Source organism: Cydia splendana, chromosome 9 (genome assembly GCF_910591565.1).
Source record: "Cydia splendana chromosome 9, ilCydSple1.2, whole genome shotgun sequence".
NCBI lineage: Eukaryota > Metazoa > Arthropoda > Insecta > Lepidoptera > Tortricidae > Cydia > Cydia splendana.
Genome location: NC_085968.1, coordinates 2,311,336 through 2,333,626, shown reverse-complemented (window position 1 = coordinate 2,333,626; position 22,291 = coordinate 2,311,336). Strand labels below are relative to the sequence as shown.

The following is a 22,291-nucleotide window of genomic DNA, read 5'->3' as shown; positions in this document are numbered from 1 at the left end:
TTAAGAATTTTATGATGTGGTTGGCGACCTTAACAAAAATATATGATAAAAGTGTCCAAAAATCAACCGCTTATAGTTTATAAAATCGACGATCAAGGTTACCCCACGAATCAAAGTAGCCCCAGTTTACAATTCGATTATATGGATGTGGCTAAGTTTGCGTGACTCTTAAATTGTTTCCACACTATTACCAAAGAGCATTGATTGTAATAGATAGGCAAAGTTTAAGAAAAAAACGTGCCCCTTAGTTTGATATCCAAAACAGATGGCGTTGTACCTACTGCGCCATATCAGAGAGAATTTGAAATAGAGGAATATTGTCAAAGTAAATTATGTATTCAGTACATTTACTGCCATCTTCCGTTTCGACACAAATAATTAACATTTTTAGAACGCCATTTGACTTTGATGCTTATTTTTCACTGATATGTGTTAAATTTGTTAAATGTCAAAAAGTATCGCCATCTAGTCGAGAGTAGGCCAAAGGAATGGCGCTATCGCTCGAAAAGATGACACCATACCTTTGGCATATCGTCGAGTAGATGGCGATACTTTTTGACATTTAACAAATATAGCACATATAAGTGAAAAAATAAGAATGAAAGTCAAATGGCGTTCTAAAAGTATTAATCATTTGTGTCGAAAGATGGCAGTAAATGTACTGACTACATAGTGTACTTTGACAATATTCCCCTAGTCTAAATTTTGACAATCGTTACCGCAAAATGTGTGGATCTGTACAGCGCCATCTCGTTTAGCTCTCAAATTGGAAGCACGAAAATGTCTTGTATCAATCAATGTATCTTTGCTATGACGTTATGGCAAAGGAATGATAAAACCAATAACTTGTACAGTCACCTGCAATAATAAGTTACACAATGAAAACCGCAAAAATATCTGACACAATCTTATTTGTAGAGCCATGAGCGTGTCACATATTTTTGCTTCCTTCGAAGATAACATATTATTGCAGGTGACTGTACCATCTTGTTTTGTGCCGCGTTTGTTATAAGATCTTGCGAGCCTTGAGCCTTCAGAACGTTTATTCACTACATCTGTAATGAAAATTTTATTGATATAAATAAATAATTGGGATTGGAGTAATTTTGCACAGACCACCATAGCCTAGTCGTGACTTACTTGCTTTACGAGTATCACTATCATTACGTTGTTTCAGTTCTGAGTATCGGAGAGAAATTACTTTCAGCTTCTCCACTTCGGTCGAGATTTGTGTCGCTAATTGCTTTATCAAATTATTAATATCTAGAACAAAATTTATGCCTTAGACTAGCGACCCGCCACGTCTTCGCACGGGTTACACAAAACTTTAACAAATGATATACCTAAACCTTCCTAAATAATCACACCTTATTTTTTACTGATATGTGTTAAGTTTGTTAAATGTCATAAAGTATCGCCATCTACTCGACGATAGGCAAAACGTATGGTGCCATCTTTTCAAGCGATTGCTCCATACTTTTGGCCTACTCTCGACTACAAAATTTACTTGACAATATTCCTCTATTTCAAATTCTCTTTGATATGGCGCAGTACAACGCCATCTGTTTTGGATGTCAAACTAAGTGGCACGTTTTTTTCTTAGACTTTACCCTTACATTTGCCCTTCTCTTTTTCAATCAATGCTCTTTGGTAATAGTACGGAAATCGTTTAAGAGTCACACAAACTTAGCCATATCCATACAATCGAATTGTAAATTGGATAGCTACTTTCATTCGTGGAGTAACCTTGATCGTCGATTAATAACCTATAAGTGGTTGAATTTTGAACACTTTTATCATGTATTTCTGTTAAGGTCGCCGACCACAACATAAAATTCTTAAGTTTGCGTTCAAATATCAACTGCCTAACTAAGGTAAAGTGGAGTGGGGTAAGTCACGATCCTCAGCAGTGAGGGACCTACTTAGAAGTGAGAGAGAAAGTGGGGTAAGACTAACATAGTTTATTTTGGTCGGGGCAAGACTAACAGTATGAGGATTCCATACTCGCTCTACTTCCTTTGTATAACAAATAACAGTTAAGCAAATAAAACTAGTTAGAGACAAAGGTTTCGCATATCAATAGTGTGATTATTGAGGAAGGTTTAGTATATGTTTCATTTTCGGCCTTCGCAAATACCATGTTTCTTTTTATCGCCGTCAGCTAAATTGGCTCTCTATCCGTCGTCGTAGTCCCTTAGAATCTTGAGTATTTTATTCTCCATCTTGTTCGAGCCTGCCTCTCCTAGATATCTTAAATGTAAATTCACTTTCATCACCCCCCGTCGTGGATGTGAACTTCGTTCCTCCCGTTCTCTCAAACTTTCGATTCCTTCTCACCGTACTGGTTTTATGTCCAACTCTTTCGCCGTTGAAGCAATCCGTCTCTGGATCTCCCTCCCTCTCTCTATTCGACAAGCCCCAAGCAAACCTGTCTTTAAACGACTACTCCAAAAGCATCTTCTGTCAGAAGACTTTAAATAATGTTCTCCATCTTTTATGTACCTAGTAATATTTATTAGTTTATCTTTATATATAATATAAGTATTAGTATTTTATCATAATTTTGTTTATAAGTTTATCTTATTAATTATTATGTTTATATATAATATTTGACTTCTCGGTTACATTTCTCTTTATAATCGTCACTTGCAATAATACGTTACACAATAAAGAGCGCAAAAATATCTGACACAATCTTATTTGTAGAGCTATGAGCGTGTCACATATTTTTGCAGCCTTCGAAGAGTAACATATTATTGCAGACTGTACCATCTTGTTTTGTGCCGGGTTTGTAATAACATCTTGCGAGCCTTGAGCCTTCACAACATTTATTCATTACATCTGTAATGATTTTTTTTATAAATAAATAATTGGGATTGGGTACAATTTTGCACAGACCGCCATAGCCAAGTCGTGACTTACTTGCTCTATTACTATCATTGCGTTGTTTCAATTCTGAGTATTGGAGAGAATTACCTCTCAGCTTCTCCACGTTGGTCGAGATTTGTGTCGCCGATTGCTTTATCAAATTATTAAAATCTAGAACAAAATGTATGACTTAGACTTGCGACCCGCCCAGTCTTCGCACGGGTTACACAAAATCTTAACAAATTATATACCTAAACCTTCTTCAATAATCACACTAAGTATTGATGTGCGAAACTTTTGTCTCTAACTTGTTTTATTTGCTTAACTGTTATTTGTTATAAGTACAAAGGAAATAGAGCGAGTATGGAATTCTCATTACCGTGAGTCGTGCCCCGAGCAAAATAAACTATGTTAGTCTTACTCCACTTTCTCTCTCTCTTCTAAGTCGGTCCCTCACTGATGAGGATCGTGACTTACCCCACTCCACTTTACCTTAGTTAGGCAGTTGATATTAGAACGCGAACATAAGAATTTTATGATGCGGTTAACAGAAATACATGATAAAAGTGTTCAAAATTCAACCGCTTATAGTTTATAAATCGATGATCAAGGTTACCCCACGAATCAAAGTAGCCCCAGTTTATAATTCGATTGTATGGATGTGGCTAAGTTTGTGTGACTCTTAAACGATTTCTACAATATTACCAAAGAGCATTGATTGAAATAGAGAGAAAAAGGTCTAAGATAAAAACGTGCCTCTTAGTTTGACATCCAAAACAGATGGCGCAGTTTTGACAATCAGAGTTACCGCAAAATGTATGGAGCTGTACAGCGCCATCTCGTTTACCTGTCAAATTCGAAGCACGAAATTGTGTTAGATTTTACATATCTTACTCAATCAATGTATCTTTGCTATGAGGTTGTGGTAAAACCAATAAATTGTACAGTCACCTGCAATAATAAGTTACACAACGAAGACCGCAAAAATATCTGACACAATCTTATTTGCCATTTAAGAGTGTGTCACATATTTTTGCGGCCTTCGAAGAGTAACATATTATTGCAGGTGACTGTACCATCTTGTTTTGTGCCGCGTTTGAGCATTGCACGACATCTTGCGAGCCCTGAGCCGTCAGAATACGCAGGCCACAAATTCAACTGCTTCGTCGGTTGAAAATTCATTAAATCTGTTACAAAAGAAAAATAGGGAATACATATTACGCGAAACTGTGCGTAGAAGGCGCCACTACCACTATCCGCCACAATCTGGGGTTCTACTGCGAAATAAAAAAATCGAAATTTCGTTATCTAACCTGTCTATCACTCTTGCATACCTGTTCGAGCGATAAAGAGGCAGATAACTAAATGTCGATTTTCGCGTTTCCCGGTAGGCCCTTTGTTAACATATCGCCTTGATGCTTCAATGTCATATTTTATTATCTGTGAAAACTTGTCAAAAAACAGTTTAAGACACAATATGTACAAGTTACTCTATGGTTAACTAGAGGAGCTAGTGCTGCACTCTGGCGGCAGAACATTGCAGTAATACCCCCTATTAAATGGAAGGCGTTAACGAGTCCCCAGCAAGCTCGGTTCTCCATACAAACGTAGTTACGCTCTCATGTTAAAGAGACTAGCTAGATTGTTCCGAAACTTTGTACTTACAATAGGATAAGGTATATCCAGTCCAGTGTTGCCTATAAATTGTAATTATCAAGCACGTACTATTGAACCGGTTGAAGAAACAAAATTTTTGGGACTAACTATTGATAGTAAGTTGTCTTGGAAACCACATACGGAGCTAAGTAATATGCCTACGCGCTTTATAGATTATCGAAGCTATAGTAAGCATCGAAGCATTAATTGCCGTATATCATGGTTATATTGGGTCAACCCTCCGCTATGGTCTTATATATTGGGGGAATTCGACCAACAGGAAGATCGTATTCAAAGCACAAAAACGATACATAAGATCAATGTGTGGTCTGCATCAATTGGATAGCTGTATTCCATATTTTAAAAAACTTAATCTGTTGACTCTACCGTGCCTCTTTATATTTGAACATGCTGTATTTGTAAAAAATAATCTGTATTAATATAAGCAAGTGTCACAAATATTTAACACAGATACCTACCGCGCTGACAACCTTTGTACGGTCTTTTCTCGTACTGCACTAATGCGGAAAAGTGTGTTTTGTCTGGCGAGCAAGATTTTTAACAAAATTCCTATAGCTCTAAAATGGAACCACTTTAGAGTGTTTAAAAATGACTTGAATAAATTATTCATTTCTATGTGTTATTATCAGAGATCGGACAGATTGGCGTCATTGCTCGCAATAATGTGGACATGGCTCCAAATTTGATTAAATAATTAATCATTTAATTATTTTTTTTACCTGAGATTTAATTATGTTCCCTAGTCAATAAATAGCACTTTAATAATTTAAATACATTTTTGAATTAAATTTTTTTAATATAAAAAATGAGTACAGTCACCTGCAATAATATGTTACACAACGAAGGCCGCAAAAATATCTGACACGATCTTGTTTGAAGAGCCATAACAGCGTGTCACATATTTTTGCGGCCTTCGAAGAGTAACATATTATTGCAGGTGACATACCTACAGAAAATTTTAAAAATATGCTGATTATTTTCTTTAATAAATTTACATTATAAGAAATCTTTGTGTTATTTATTGATTAGGAATCAAAATTAAACCTCAGGTAAGAAATTAATTAAATGATTAATTATTTAATCAATTTTGGAGTCATATCTACATTATTGCGAGCAATGACGCAAATTTGTCCGATTTCTGGTTATTATTCGTTGCCAGAGTTTCTTGGTGACACTTTAAATTAGCTTGTAAATAATTGTACCTACTGTATAAGTATATGCATTACTTATTGACATAAAATATGAATAGACTCTAATAAATTTGTAATACGCGCAATTATGAACTTAATATGATTTGAAAAAGGCTCACCTGGATCAATTTCTGCGTTCAATTGGAGCTTCGGCAAGGACTTTGAGCGTATAGTCTCTTCCGAGGGCTGGCCAGCACAGCAGTTCAAAAATCCTTGCTTGGATAAATGGAAGGTCTTGCTTCGTAAATCTGACGGAAATGAATCAATGATGCTTTTATTCGAAACACACATACACAACAATAATTAAAATAGGCTTAAATCAAGGTAAATTGGAAGTTACAGTGCTGCCAGTGGTTCCAGAAAAGGATAACACTCAGCATGTGCCGCAGCACATGATTTTCAGACTCTTACGACTCTGATTTTCAGTGTACCCGTAAAACAAACACAAAATACAATAGGCTGAATAGTAGATTGTTAACCAAGGCACGAATGGCACTCATTTCTGCCGAGGATTTCTGCTCTTACTGTGTTCGAGCACCAATAGTTCGAGGCTGAAATGATGCCTATTTTCATTTAGAATACGAGGAAAGTAAAATGCATGTGTTTTTATGGAACGTGATATTCATTTCATTACAGAAGTATATACATTTTTATAGTATTTCTTGAATCTTTAAAGTTTAATTAACAATTTAGTCAAAAGTATCATTATTTATTGAATGGGGAGTTAAATATCAGAATGGAAATTGTATAACAAATCCATTTAAACCCAAATTTAATATCGTGAAAAAATTTAAAAAATCGTACTTGTAACTTAAAATGCAGAAACGTATCATTTTCTGCACACCTTTTAGAACAACTATGACCCTCTTTCAGAGCATGAGGAATGATAGAGTCTGGCTAGCCAAATTTTGTTGACATATATCTCCTTGTTCTATCACCAATTGTCTATGTCAAAATCAGCTGTCAATTAATGTCATTCATTCAAATTGTTTGCGGTTTATTAGGGGTTTATTAAAAAAAATATTAATAATGACTAGTGAGGTCCGCAAACTACTATTTAAGCTCGTAAACAATTACGACGATGTGCGAAGTCGACGTGAAGCGTGGTATAACGAAAAACTGCAATGTTTACAAGTCGTAAACAATTTAGTAGGTTGGTGCTCTATATATTTTGATACTTTTAAGTACTAGTTTTAACATTTGCCTATAACTTTGATTAAGTACGTGAATTTATTACTACCTGAATCTCATAAACAGGACAAGTGTGTAAAGAAACGGATAACGGACTAGATGTTCTGGAAAATATCTGTTCACGCCACCACTGCGTGAAGACGGAGGACGATTCCGGGCTGCGGGGCGCGGGCGGCGGGCACCGGCGCCGGAGCGGCGCGGCCGCCGTCTCCCCTCTCACACTCCTCGAACGACCGGCATGACACCATGTCGCGTCCGCGCATCAAGCGCCTGTATTCTTACATTTTTTATTAATATACTTCATTTACTGTGTACAGGGTTGTTTTGTTTGCTGCCATCAGCCCCAATCCTGCACAAGTTGGCGACCAGCAACAGGACCCGGCCAGCAAGCTATGGCCAGTGAAGTCCACAAGAAAGAATAAAGAAGCCATCCCAGTGCCTGCACCATCACGCACTCGTCGGGCGAGGCGATCACCGGTCCAAAAGTCACGCGGCGGATCTTTCTCGAAGTCTCTCGGACAGCCATCGCTCTGGAAGACCATTCGCAAAGGAAGTATAGCCCGTTCCGTGTAAACCTCCGTTTTGATTCCCTTGCACCCCTTTTCGATTTGCTGTGAATAGTGTCGTGAGTTTGTGGATAGGTATAATTAGTGTTAGTGTGATTTAAGTTTGCACTTAACCAAATCGTAAGTAAAACAAATAGTTAACTTACAATTCAAGTGAATTCAGTTCAGTCGCCGGTAGGTACAGAGAAATCTACCTAACCGGGATTGCAAACATAAAATATAGCATAGATTTGCTAAGATAATAAGCAATAACGATAATTTGCTTTAAATTCATTAATGCCGAGTTGTTTTCAAGTTCACAAGTAACTTGTTATTTACATATAAAGATATACTTAGCATTTATTATTAGAAATAACGTTTCTTTGTTAAAAGTCTGCTACTTATATTTAGTTTTGTAGTTGTAAGTACAGTTATAGAAAGTAGTTAGATTTATTGAATCTTTATTGCCTCCGTCAGACATTTAGGGCGCAGTTTAGGCATAGATTCGTTTAGGTATTTAGTCGGTTGTAATTGGGATTGCAACGTGGCATTATTAATTACAACTGACGTGGGATTATTACGATAATAGTCCCACTTAACCCTTTCATGGTTCGGATTTACTTTTATTTAAGAGATTTGCTTTCATTTACGCATTTTCGTGTTTATCTTAACGGTGCATTTAATTGCTATTCATTGTTTTTTCTTATTAACCCATTCTGCACCAAACTTGAAACTTATTTGCGCATTTTGTTTCCCCTCTTATTGCATCCGCAACAATCATAGCACCACGCTTTAGCCACGCACCGAACATTCCAGGTGGTTGTGGAGCGGCGTTCAGCTACTTCGTTGCCGCGTGCTTGTTGCTGAGCGCTCGGCGCGGCGGTCAGCGCCACGTGTCCGCGCAACAGCGCGCTCGCATATCTGCTTGCTTCGCCTCGCTGGAATTTGGTTTGCTTGCACATTTGAACCCTTCTCTTCATTTGTTTATTTGTGTGCTTTGATTCAGTGAATATAAATAAAATGTCGGACTCTGATAGCGGGGCAGTGGACGAAGTGAAACTGAAAATGTTAGTTCGCAAACGCGGTACGATTAAATCGCGGATTACTAAATTTAAGGAATTTCTTTCCCCGTATGAACAAATTAATAAGGAACAGTTGACCACTAAGAATATAAGCGATATTAATTTAAGACTAACAAAGGTCAACGAACTCTTTCAAGAGTTTGAATCTGTTCAGACGCGGATAGAATCCAAAGACAGTGAAGAAAATTTAGATAAACGTTTGCAAGAAAGATATGAAATAGAAAATCAGTTTTACTCGGTCATTTCCAGCGCTGACGAAATGGTTTCCAGCCATGAGAAGCGAGTCGAAAGCCCCAGTAGAAGGCTTTCAATTGGAAGTAGTTCTAATCATCATTGCACTGGTCACTCTGGCCAGCTACGTCTCCCGACGATAAAATTGCCCACTTTTGATGGGAATTACACAAAATGGCTCGAGTTTCGGGATACGTTCGACTCGCTGATCAATGGGAATGAGACTATTCCCAATATTAGCAAATTTCATTATCTCAGATCCTCCCTAGAGGGCGGTGCTGCAGTCACAATAAAATCAATTGAGTTTACAGCTGATAATTATCAAGTAGCGTGGGATCTACTTTGTGATAGGTACAATAATAAGAACGTGTTGATAAATAATCATCTCAAATCATTTTTTACACTTGAATCTCTTAACAAAGAATCTCATAAGTCACTAAGATTTATTGTGGATCATGTTTCAAAAAATTTGAGAGCCTTGAATACGCTTGGGGAGCGCACAGAGATGTGGGATACTCTTATAATATACATAGTTGTACAAAAATTAGACAGTGTGACTAGCATTAAGTGGGAAGAGTACAAAGCCACCCTTGCGGAGTCTCCACGTCTTGAAGACTTTTATCAGTTTCTAAGAAATCGTGCCGACGTTTTGGAGACTGTGCATGGAGGCAGCGCCAAGAGCGCTCAGGCAAATAATAATCAGAATAAAAATGATAAGTTTAATCATACAAAATATGGCAAGTATAATAATTACAACAAAGAACATAGTCAGGTTAAGTCCTTCTTTTCATCAGCGTCAAACAATAGATCATGTGTCATGTGTAATCAGAATCATAGATTGTTTGAATGTAAAATGTTTGCAGAGATGTCACCTGAGGTAAGGGAAGTTGAGATCACCAAGCGAAAGTTGTGTCTCAACTGCCTTCGCCCTGGCCATCCAACACAGAACTGTCGTCTTAGCTCCTGCAGGGCCTGTAATCAAAAGCATAATAGTTTATTATGTACAAAAAATAATAATCAAAATAACAATAAAAATAAAAATGAGCCTTACCATGAAAATAAGAACATCAACTGCGACAAACCTGGTCCTAGCAGCGAAGGGCGAAACTCAGCTGCTGCTAGCACTCCGGTAACAACACTTACATCATCCGTCGACGACGATAGCGAGGTTCTTCTGGGCACCGCGATCGTTGAAGTCACTGATGATCATGGTAATACTCACCTTGCACGAGCTATGATTGACTGTGGTAGCCAAAAATGTTTCATAACTGAAAACCTGAAAAGGAAACTTAATATTGAAAGTAACAAATCAAAAAGACAAGTAACTTTGCTCAATAATATAACTTCAAGTGCCTCTGATTGCTGCACAATTAAAATTAAATCCAGATTTAATTCATATACTGTTGAAGTAACTTGCATCATTACGGGAGCGGTTTCTGACAATGTACCCAATGTGGATCTAAATCTCGACGAATTGAACCTACCTAACAATATACGCTTGGCGGATCCCCTGTTTCATAAAAGTGACAAAGTTGATATTTTAATCGGGGCCGACATAATGTGGAATATTGTTAAGGCTGGGTGTCAAAAGACGCTAGGCAAAAACGGGCCTACGCTAGTTTACTCAAAGTTAGGTTGGTTGGTAGCAGGTCCTACGAGCCCTACCACACCTATTTTGCCGCATGGTAAAATATTGTGTAATTTTAGCCAAGAGATCAAGGATTCACTTTCCAAGTTCTGGGAGTTGGAAACATTTACCGCACCCACTAAGGTATGCTCCACTGATGATCAAATATGTGAAGAATTGTTTGTAAAAAACACAATCCGGTTAGACTCCGGTCGATTTCAAGTTTCGATGCCATTGAAAGAGTCCCCAGAGGTCCTGGGAGATTCATTTGCTTTAGCTAAAAGATGTTTTTTCAATTTAGAAAGGCGCTTTCGAAAGCAGCCTACTGTAAAACAAATGTATAGTGAATTTATTCAAGAATATGCAACACTTGGCCACTTGACTGAAGTAAAGAGGCCACCAAATGGCAATTACCTCCCCCACCACCCTGTGTTACGGGAAAAAAGTGAAACTACCAAATTGCGTACAGTTTTCAATGGATCAGCACGCACCACATCAGGTAAATCGTTAAATGATATTCAGTACGTGGGCCCAGTGGTGCAAAATGATCTATTGTCTATTTTGCTGAGATTTCGTCAACATAAATTTGCTCTCACTGGCGACATTGCCAAAATGTATCGTCAGATCTCATTGGACGAATCTCAACGTCATTTACAGTTGATATTATGGAGAGATAACGAATCTCAACCATTGAGAACACTGCAACTCAACACTGTCACGTATGGCACGGCATCAGCATCATTTTTAGCCTTCAGATGTTTAGTTCAGCTTTCAAAGGAATGCACAGATCCTAAAATTGCAGATGTAATTAAAAATGACTTTTATTGCGATGACCTCATTACTGGCAGTGATGATTTGACTGAATTAAAACGCATACGCGATTCAGTGGTTGACAAGTTAGCCGAAGCTTGTCTCCCGCTAAGAAAATTTCGAACAAATGTACCATGTATATTTGCGAACGACCCCACTTCAACCACTTGTGATGAAAAGAATTTATCGCAAGTAAACGACCAATATTCAAATTTACAAAACCAGTCATCAGTGCTGGGATTGAATTGGTGTCCTTCGCAAGATAATTTTAACTTCTTAGTTGATTTCGATAATGAGCCCGTGTCCACAAAGAGGAATATTCTGTCAGCTACTTGCAAGATATTCGATCCACTTGGCTTGCTAAGCCCTTGCACAATAGTACCCAAAATGTTGCTGCAGAAACTTTGGCTTTCTGGACTCGGGTGGGATGATCCGGTGCCTTGCGATATGAACAAGGAGTGGAATAATTTCATATCTAGTATACATCAAATTGCAGACATAAGGATTCCACGCTTTGTCATGCAAGACTCACCGGTATCGATACAACTTCATTGCTTTGCGGACGCATCCCAAAATGCATTCGCAACTTGCATTTATATACGTTGTGTGGACTCGAAGGGCAATGTTTCAGTAAAGTTGCTCTGTGCTAAGGCCCGAGTCACACCGATAAAAACAGCGACTATTCCTAGGCTCGAATTAGCTGCAGCTTTGCTGGGGGCTCAATTGAGCGCGAAGGTATGTCAGTCACTCACATGCAATTTTGACAAAAAATACTTTTGGAGTGATAGTACTATTGTATTAGGTTGGGTGAAGAATGTGACTCCAAGCAATCTTAAACAGTTCGTTTACAATAGAGTGAATGAAATACACGAGCTGACTGACAAATCTTCGTGGAATCATGTACCTACGGATATGAATCCGGCAGATATTGCCTCGCGAGGCATCAGTCCGAGCCAGTTGCAAAATGATAGTATGTGGTTCAACGGTCCTTCATTCTTGATGAAATCCGAAAATGAGTGGCCTAGAACTAAAATAAGCAGCGTCGAGCTGCCAGAGTTGAAAGTTTATACTTGCTTAGTCTCAAAACAGCCGTCATTTGACTTTGATCGGTTTTCTAAGTTCCACCGAATGATTCGCGTGGTAGGATATATTTTAAGGTTTATTTTTAACTGTAGACAAGCCACAAATGCACGCCAAAGTGGCTTTTTATCGAGCGACGAAATAAATAAGTCTACTCGAACTCTCATCACGGTCAGCCAAAGGGATTCTTTCGCAGACGACCTACAGTGCCTTAAACAAGGTCGGCCTGTGCATCGTAAGTCCAAAATGTTAGCACTCAATCCCTTCTTGGATGAGCATGACCTGATTAGAGTTGGAGGACGTATACAAGGATCGATTTGTGATTATTCTAAAAAACACCCAATATTATTGTGTTCAAAACACACTTTTACTAAACTTTTATTTAGAAAGGAGCATGAGAGCCACATGCACTGTGGTCCTTTATTGTTATTAAATATTGTCAGAGACCAATATTGGCCTATAGGGGGTAGAAATCTTGCGCGTAGCACTTTTAGAAGATGTGTAGTGTGCGTGCGTATTCAAGGCAACTCAATCCAGCCCATGATGGGTAACTTGCCTCCCCCTCGAGTTACATTGACTTACGCGTTCACAGTAACGGGTATGGATTTTGCAGGTCCCTTTTTAATTGCAAATCGCCAAGGCAGGGGCTGCAAGTTATCCAAATGTTGGTTGTGTCTATTTGTATGTCTCAGTACCAAGGCTGTTCACTTAGAAGTAGTGAGCAGTCTGAGTACTGAGGCCTTTCTTATGACTTTCCGTCGATTTATATCACGCCGCGGCAGGCCTCATGACCTTTATTGTGATAATGGCACCAACTTCGTGGGAGCCTGTAACGAGTTGGGTAAAATGTTGCGAGCAAGCCAAAAGGCCATGATTGAGGCCGCCCATGATAAGGGCATCAAATTTCATTTTAGTCCGGCATATTCGCCTCACTTTGGAGGTATCTTTGAAGCAGGAATAAAATCGGCAAAGTCACTTTTAAAACGTGTAATAGGTAATTCTAGTCTGACGTTCGAAGGGTTAACGACACTATTCACGCAAATTGAAAGTATCCTAAATTCCCGGCCGTTGACCCCTCTGACGTCAGATCCCTCTGATCTGTCTCCTCTGACTCCAGGGCACTTCCTGATAGGGCGTCCACTCACCGCCTTACCAGAGACACCTGTTACTACAAATTGTCCGAATAGATATCAAAGAATAGAGCAGATGAGACAACACTTTTGGACCCGCTTCCACAACGAGTATCTAAGCGAGCTACAGCAGCGGACCAAATGGAAGGAGAAGCAGAACGAGCTGAAGGAGGGTGATCTCGTCGTAATTAGAGATGACAACGTTCCACCGATGCGGTGGCGCTTGGGACGAGTGCACCAGCTGTATAAAGGCCAGGATGGCATCACCAGAGTGGCGGACTTCAAAACTGCCAGAGGCATGGTCAAGAGAGCAGTAAACCGAGTCTGCCTCCTGCCAGTCCGCGACAGCGAAATGGATGGTTCTCTTGCAAGCCAGGGCTTCCAAGGCGGGGACCCTGTTCACGCCACCACTGCGTGAAGACGGAGGACGATTCCGGGCTGCGGGGCGCGGGCGGCGGGCACCGGCGCCGGAGCGGCGCGGCCGCCGTCTCCCCTCTCACACTCCTCGAACGACCGGCATGACACCATGTCGCGTCCGCGCATCAAGCGCCTGTATTCTTACATTTTTTATTAATATACTTCATTTACTGTGTACAGGGTTGTTTTGTTTGCTGCCATCAGCCCCAATCCTGCACATATCAATAAAATCAAAACATTGGAACGTAAACATGTGTGTTTGTCGTTGACTGTACTTTACATAGTGGTAAAAATTATGTGCGCTGACTTTGAGTGCACGTTAACGTATAGTTTATTTCCTTAGGTACCTTACGTGTGCACTGAAAATCAAAAATATTTTCTAGTATCAAATCTATAATTTCTACTACACAAAGTGTGACCAGCTCAAGAGTTTTTGAATTTCCCACCAAAACTTTGTGCAATATTTCAGTAGCCAGACTCTAATGCATTATGTTATGACTTTTTTCTACTCCCGTACTTTTATTTGTCATTTAAAGGGTCGTGCATACACCTTTAAAACCCTACCTTATAGTTGTCAAGACAAGTCTTTAGTCTATTCCCAAAAAAGAATTTGTGCATACACGCAGTATCTTTTTGGCGATTTTACGATACTTCGTGTAATGACCACTTAAAAAATATTGAATGAAATACAGTGTTGCCAACCGTATTTTAAATATCATCTCTGACAAATAAGTGAACCATAGATTTTTTTTTAAATTTCATTCGTTCATTCATTCTTTTCCCACCCTTACCCTCCATTTTTGCTACTTCTTGAATTAAAAATATTTGTTAAATTTTATAATTTTATTTCAAAGTAAGTGCTTGGTCGTCAGCGAAATGCTATATATGGAAGTATTCTGTCCGCTCAATTATGACCCAACGCAAACTACCCCGCGATAGGCGGTACTTACAAACTGCTCGATTGGCAATCTCAGTACCACCGAGATGACAGTCAGTGACAAATGGCTAAATTGATTTATAAAAACAACGTTTTTTTGTAATTAAAAATATATTCATGTGTCGTGAAGTGGTGCAGAAGTTATTTTAGTTCATACCAAGGACAGTGGAATCACTTTTCACTTGTAGTAAACAGATAACTTCAGTAGAATTTGGAAAAACATGACGATTTGTTTTCAATACTACCGTGCTAAGCTAAAACGTAACAACTGCATACGACTTTCATAACAACATACGACTTTTTAAATTGCGAGGATAATAGGGATGGTGTTTTGCTAAATGAAGTAGACTATTTTATTAACTTGTGTTTGGTTTAGGTATTTTCTATATAATTATAAATGTAGTAATAAATTCCTTCTTACAGATTTGTATTTTCCTTTTTTATTTCATGAGATGGAGCTATAAAAAAACTACCTAGTTATTTCAAATTAATAATCAAATTTGGTATTGTCATTTTACATTACTTTCCATTCAGATTCCCACAAGATGCTATTCGCAGAGAACTGTGGAAAAAAGCTGTCCAATTAGAGAGACATGAAATTGAGTGGATGCCTGGCAAGATATCTAGAATATGTTCTATTCATGAGATATAACCCGTGAGATAATCATACCCGGTCTCCTATATGTAGATACATTTTTCCTATCATCCTTTCACTGAATTAATTTAACAAATACACACATTATCTGAAAATGTTGATCATTTGAATCCACCCTCTACTGTCACATATATGTAGGTTCTCTCTCAAGCCATTTCCGTCAGTAGAAAAGAGCGGCAAACATATTAACTCACATTATAGACGGGTCTAACGCGAATTATATTCAATTACCTTGATTTACCGACGTAAATCAGTTTCATTTCGTATAATGTGAGTTAATATGTGTTCAAAACGCGAAAGTTTAAAATATTATAAGAGCGGCAAATTTAGAAAATGTAAGCGCGCGAACGGCTGTGGTCCTATACAAAATTTTAATTTTGCACCTTTTTCTACTGACAAACTTGCTTGACCGGCTATATACATATAAAATATTCTGAACTGAAAGTGGGGATTTATTGTGACTCCGCCTGTTCAAATATTTTTGACCCGATTCGTGTACAGTCACCTGCAATAGTATGTTACTATTCGAAGGCCGCAAAAATATGTGACAAGCTCGTATGGCTCTACAAATAAGATCGTGTCAGATATTTTTGCGGCCTTCGTTGTGTAACATAATATTGCAGGTGACTGTACCCATGTAAATTTTGCAGACTGTATAGCCAGTCCGATTTCTAAGATCAAGTTCGCCATACATTTACTATGGCGTACTTGATCTTAGAAAAACGGACAGACTATACCTGAACGTGACTTCGCACTGCCATGCAGATTGATAATAAAATATACAAAATACTTATTATAGCGGAATACATTTATACAACAATGATATATTTACTTATGTTGAGTTAGTCTGTCATGTCATAACAACATTTTAACTAGTTATCTTTTAATCTGCTGTAAATTATTATACGTGAATTATTTGACTGGTTCTTCACTGTATGAAATAAACCTATCCCTGTCCAAGTCATATTCTAATCAAATATGAACCGCGAACTCTCAGCGGCCAGTACGTACAGCAAGAAGGTTATTAGCGGATTAATGTCGCTGATTGGTAGTTATTGACATTATATGCATTTCATCTACACTTAGCTATGTACCATTAGTGTAATAAAGATGACTCTTATTTTGTTTACGAGCTTTGATTACAGGCTCTGTAAACGCGTCGTCTTATTTGAATGTAGGCGTAATTGTGTATGTGTGCTAATTTGGCCCGAGAATTTGAACGGTAATGTTCCTAAAGGCGGTATCCATGGTTATATATGATCGCAGTTGGTCGTAGAAAAAGTATTGTATGCAACGTTGTTTAACTGAGTCAAAAAATACTCGTGGCGTCTTTATTAACAATTTTCGGCTTCGCCTCAAATTGTTACTCACGCCACTCGCCTTTTTTGACCTCTCTTAAACAACGGTTGCATAAAATACTATTATGATAGTATTAAAGAGTGAAAGACGTAATTAATAAAATACCAGTAGGTATAATGGAATGATTGTGGGTAGATCAACGATTTCTTGATAGTATTCAGTCTTGTCAGCCAGGGGACAAATATTAACACAGTTTGTTAGACGTGTTGTACAGTAGAAATCACTTTTTCTTGTCACTCGTTTCCATGGATACGTCTCCTGAACAACTCTGATTTTAATGGGATGATAATGTCAGTAGAACATGATACAGCTGATACTAGTAACGAACTGTACTACTGTTGTGTCCCCTGGACAACGAGATCCATCCACGTAAACCAAGTGGTAGGCATCATGCGCGTCGCCAAGGCGGGGCAGGACAAAATTTCTAACTAATTTTCTTCCCCCTCCCCTTGGACATCGGCCATATGACTGCCTGGTCTATTCTCAATGGTCCTCAGTTGAAGTCGTAGTCTAAATTAAAATAAAATAATGAAGTCTTACTTGCATCCTTCTTCAAAACCATTATATTGAGCTCGGAAGAATGATTCGAGCTATGAGATTCATTTTCTGATAACACTGCTGAGGCACTCCTTGAGCCTTGATCAGATGATTGAGAAATATGGCATTCTGTGACAAAAAGACAATATTGTTAAATCAATGCGGCCAATTCCGTCATACGGCCAATTCCGTCAAAAAGCGTTTTTTCTAAAACAGTACACAATTGGTAATTTATTCAACAAAGCAATTATTGTTATAGCAATCGATGCTTTGTCGAGGAAATTACCTATTGTGTACTGTTTTAGAAAAAAAACGCTAGGTGACGGAATTTGCCGTATGAGGGAATTGGCCACATTGACCTCCTTACACTTTTGTCTTCATCATTAAGTGACTAAAATGGTTTTTATCACATCACGTATTCGGAAAAGAGCTTTTTCTTCTCTGTTAGGGGGAATCGAATTAGCAGGGATCTAAGTGGCACTTAACTGTTCTAGGAAACTAACTGCCGTATTCGAACTTCAAGATATTCACAAGAGACGACACGTACTAGATCCATTCTAGATACGTTGTAGTTTAGATATCAACTAGTTCTCTTTTGCAGCGCAATCCGGGCAACCAATGTCACTTTTACGTTAGATAGAGTAAGATATTAGATGTGAATTGGATCTCTAAATCATATCCTGTGGAAATCGTTCAACAGTATCTCCAGAATCGCGCAAATGTCAAATTTGACAGGTTAGATCTTAAACATATCGTTATCGTATCTTGGTGATGTCTAAAAGATGTCTAATAGATGTCTATTTCAAAATCCGAATCGGGCCCTAAGCGTTTTTTACATACTAAACGTATCACTTTCTGCAAACTTCATAGAACAACAATGGCCCATTTTCAGAGCATGAGAAATGAAAAGTTGTTTACCGCACAACTACTTATACAGTATTTGTCATGTTCAATGTCAGTACTTTTTGTACCGAGACTGACTGAAATAGCAAGACACGTTCGTTGTACCGAGACTGACTGAAATAGCAAGACACGTTCGTTGTACCGAGACTGACTGAAATAGCAAGACACGTTCGTTGTACCGAGACTGACTGAAATAGCAAGACACGTTCGTTGTACCGAGACTGACTGAAATAGCAAGACACGTTCGTTGTACCGAGACTGACTGAAATAGCAAGACACGTTCGTTGTACCGAGACTGACTGAAATAGCAAGACACGTTCGTAAGTTTCCGTGAAAATACGATGGAAAATAATTATGCACTACATCTGTATTATATAGTCTAATGTTATTTGAGATGAAGTATGAGGCTTTGATCTTGTAGAAATAAAAAATAAATATAATAATAAATATCATAGGACATTTTTACACAAATTGACTAAGCCCCACGGTAAGCTCAAGGAGGCTTGTGTTGCGGGTACTCAGACAACGATATATAGATTAGATTAGATTAGATTAGATATATTTATTTCTTAAAGAAAAAGACACAGTATTTTACACAAAAGGATAAAACAAAGGCTTTCACTAAAAGATCGTCAATTTAACATGAACATTAAAAACAGAAAATTAAAACATAAAAGAATATAAAATTAATAAATAAAACAATGTCACAAAAAATATAATATATAAATACTTAAACACATAGAAAACAACCATGACTCAGGAACAAATATCTGTGTCATCACACAAATATATGCCCTTACCGGGATTCGAACCCGGGATCATCGGCTTCATAGGCAGGGTCACTTCCCAATAGGCCAGAACGGTCGTCAAGAGAAGAAGAAAAAGTACCTGAATCCTCCTCTGGTATCGTACATTGGTGGATGTTTATTGTTTCGCTTGAGTGTTGGGACACAGTTTTTAGCAGCTGTACAGAGTTGTGAGATAGTTGCTCGGGCCCGAGTTGGTATACACTGCATGCTGCAAGCAAATATTTCATTTTAAGGTCCACTTCACACTAGCGCTTACCCGGATCCGGCGTCTAGTCAACTCTATCGGCCCGGTCACGACACGGCGGCGGCGGCAGTAATAGGTTGGAGCGAGACACAGCGATCGGACCTTCCGTTCTCACCTATGGTTGCCGCCGCCGCCGTCGCCGGTCGCGCAAAGTCGTGGCCGGGCCGTATGGCTGCTCGACGCAACGTTGGCGCAACTGCGCAGCGACCCCATTTTCCATAGCGCTGACTAGACGACGACGCTCAAAACACGCTAGTGCCTGGCGCCTCCATACAATTGAAGTAACGCTCTCATTTTAAAATGGCCTGCTTATAATAGGGTATTTGACTACTAGTCAAATCAGTTTCTTTTTTTCGAACTGTCAAAACGATTTGCTACTATGGAATTTATATGAAACACTAGCATGTGACGTTACGATCAAAGTGTAGGTACCTACTCTTTATAGTTTTATAAGGGTTTTAAAATATAAACTGTGTCTAAAAAAAACTACTATCTACGTTTTTTAGGGTTCCGTACCCAAAGGGTAAAACGGGACCCTATTACTAAGACTCCGCTGTCCGTCCGTCCGTCCGCCCGTCCGTCCGTCTGTCACCAGGCTGTATCTCGTGATCTGTGATAGCTAGACAGCTGAAATTTTCACAGATGATGTATTTCTGTTGCCGCTATAACAACAAATACTAAAAACAGAATAAAATATAGATTTAAGTGGGGCCCATACAACAAACGTGATTTTTGACCGAAGTTAAGTTAGTTAAGCAACGTCGGGCGGGGTCAGTATTTGGATGGGTGACCGTTTTTATAGATAATGGTACGGAACCCTTCGTGTGCGAGTCCGACTCGCACTTGGCCGGTTTTCTATTAATCTTCTGGTGCTTTAATTCTTGCATGGTTTAAAATAATTTCTTTTAAATACAGTCATATACCCTATTACATGAATCTTGGCATGAATATTTACTTATCCTATATTTATGTCTAGTACTAGTTTTCATTGCAAAAATTTAATAATGTCATACAAAGGAAATAGAACGAGTAGAAGTTTTGTTTATATGTGACATCCCACGGTAAAGGTACCTTAAGGGGGTTGGCGCTTACGCTAGTATTAACGCCGCTCCAATATCATTACGGCGCCATGCGACGTAAGCGCCGGCCGCCATAAGGTACCTTTTTCCATGGAACGTCACATATAACCTCCCAAGGCCGAGCCATACAAATGAAAAACCCGAAATATGCCACTGAAGTTTGAACCTATAGTGCAGGGAACAGGGAATAGAGTTGATTATTTTGTTTGAAAATTTAGAGAAATAAGAAATCAAACTCTGTCTCAATTGAATATGGTTTAAATTTCATCGAACTGAAGTACTATAGGTAGGACCTTGGGCCTTAGAAGGATAACTTTCACTGGCTTTAATTTCTTTGTACAGAGAGCATTTATTAACTTCGTTTGTATGGAAGCGGCTTTCGTGGCGCGTTCGTGTAACACTTTATCGTTCATGGTTTTCAAATATTTAAAACACAGCTAAAGCAAAGAGAACTGCCATCTATCGACACTCGATTCAAACGAAAAATGAAAATGTTACAAACATCAAATAATTTATATATATGGATAAACGATTTTTATTTTTATTTTGTTTAGAACGCCATGTGACTTTGACCCATATTCTTTCACTGATAGGTGTTAAAATTGTTAAATATGAAACGGTATCCTCAACGCCATCTAGCCGAGCATATGCCAAAGGTATGGCGACATCTACTCGAGAATGACTTTTTTCTGATTTCCGAGCTCGGAGTAAATATCTATGGAGTAGAGACGCGCACTAATTTCTATCTGAAAAATTCTGTCGTTTTTGGCGCGGGGGACGAGGTAACGCACACAAATAATGTTAACACTAATGCATTTTTAGCATGCGTCGCTACACACGCACACGACAAAATTATCAAACACTAGCAAAAACTATATTCACACAAGTACAAGAACAAACACAGACAACCCTGTCCGTGAACGAGATGACGTCAGTTCTAAGTAAACCTAGATAGTGCGAAGGACGCGCCGATAATATTGTCGATAAAATTGACAATGAATTTTAATTTCTGATTTTATCAATTAGAATAATAATACAATATCATTGAGGACGAGGGTATTAGACGGTCGGTGAAGGAGCGCTTTTTTTTTTTAAAGTCCTTAACAGTCTTGTCAGGAGGCAACAAAGTGCGCGCCTTCAACGCCTGGGTAATGCCCCTACTCACATACTCCTTTGGCATACTAAGGTGGACTCAGACCGAGCTGGACGCCCTGGATCGGAGGGTCCGATCACTGCTCACCGCACATCGCATGCTACACCCACGCTCGTCAGTTATGAGATTGTATATCCCACGGAAGTGTGGAGGCCGAGGCTTCCTATTAAACGCCAAGGATCTCCACAACCACGAGGTGTACAATCTCAGAAACTATTTCCTTAACAACGAGTGTGGGATGCATCGTGATGTGGTGGCAGTAGATAGGAACCTCACGCCGCTTTCCTTGGCAAACGAGAACTGGCGCAAACCTGTGGTACTAAGTACTGCGGATCGCAAGGCGGCATGGGAGAGTAAGGTGCTACACGGGCGATTCTACAAGGCCCTCACGGGACCCGATGTGGACCTGCTCGCGTCGGTGAACTGGTTACGATTCGGGGACCTCTTCGGAGAAACCGAGGGTTTTGCCTGTGCAATTGCGGACGAAGTGATGATGACGAACAACTATCGGAAATATATCCTGAAGGACGGTACGGTCGACATCTGTCGGGCATGCCGCCGTCCCGGAGAGTCATTCAGGCATATCATTTCCTGTTGCTCTCATCTTGCTAACGGCGAGTACTTGCACAGACATAATCTCGTAGCCAGGATTATTCACCAGCAATTTGCTCTTCTATATGACCTTGTGGACCGCGAAGTACCGTACTACAAGTACTTACCTGCGCCTGTTCTCGAGAATGGTCGTGCCACGCTCTATTGGGATCGAT

General features: G+C 39.1%; 1 protein-coding gene and 1 long non-coding RNA gene across 2 annotated transcripts in view; both read right to left on the bottom strand.

Annotated features, from left to right (window-relative positions):
* The window catches only part of LOC134793413 (uncharacterized), a 200,927-nt gene that overhangs the window by 93,141 nt on the left and 85,495 nt on the right, over positions 1-22,291 (bottom strand). The window lies entirely within an intron of this gene.
* The window catches only part of LOC134793867 (uncharacterized), a 73,221-nt gene continuing 54,821 nt past the window's right edge, over positions 3,892-22,291 (bottom strand). The window contains exons 13-16 of the mRNA XM_063765581.1: positions 19,128-19,256; positions 17,340-17,465; positions 5,855-5,983; positions 3,892-4,055 (exon numbers count right to left, since the gene is read on the bottom strand). Of these exons, the coding sequence (XP_063621651.1) occupies positions 3,892-4,055; positions 5,855-5,983; positions 17,340-17,465; positions 19,128-19,256 (548 nt within the window). The remainder of the gene's footprint in view (positions 4,056-5,854; positions 5,984-17,339; positions 17,466-19,127; positions 19,257-22,291) is intronic.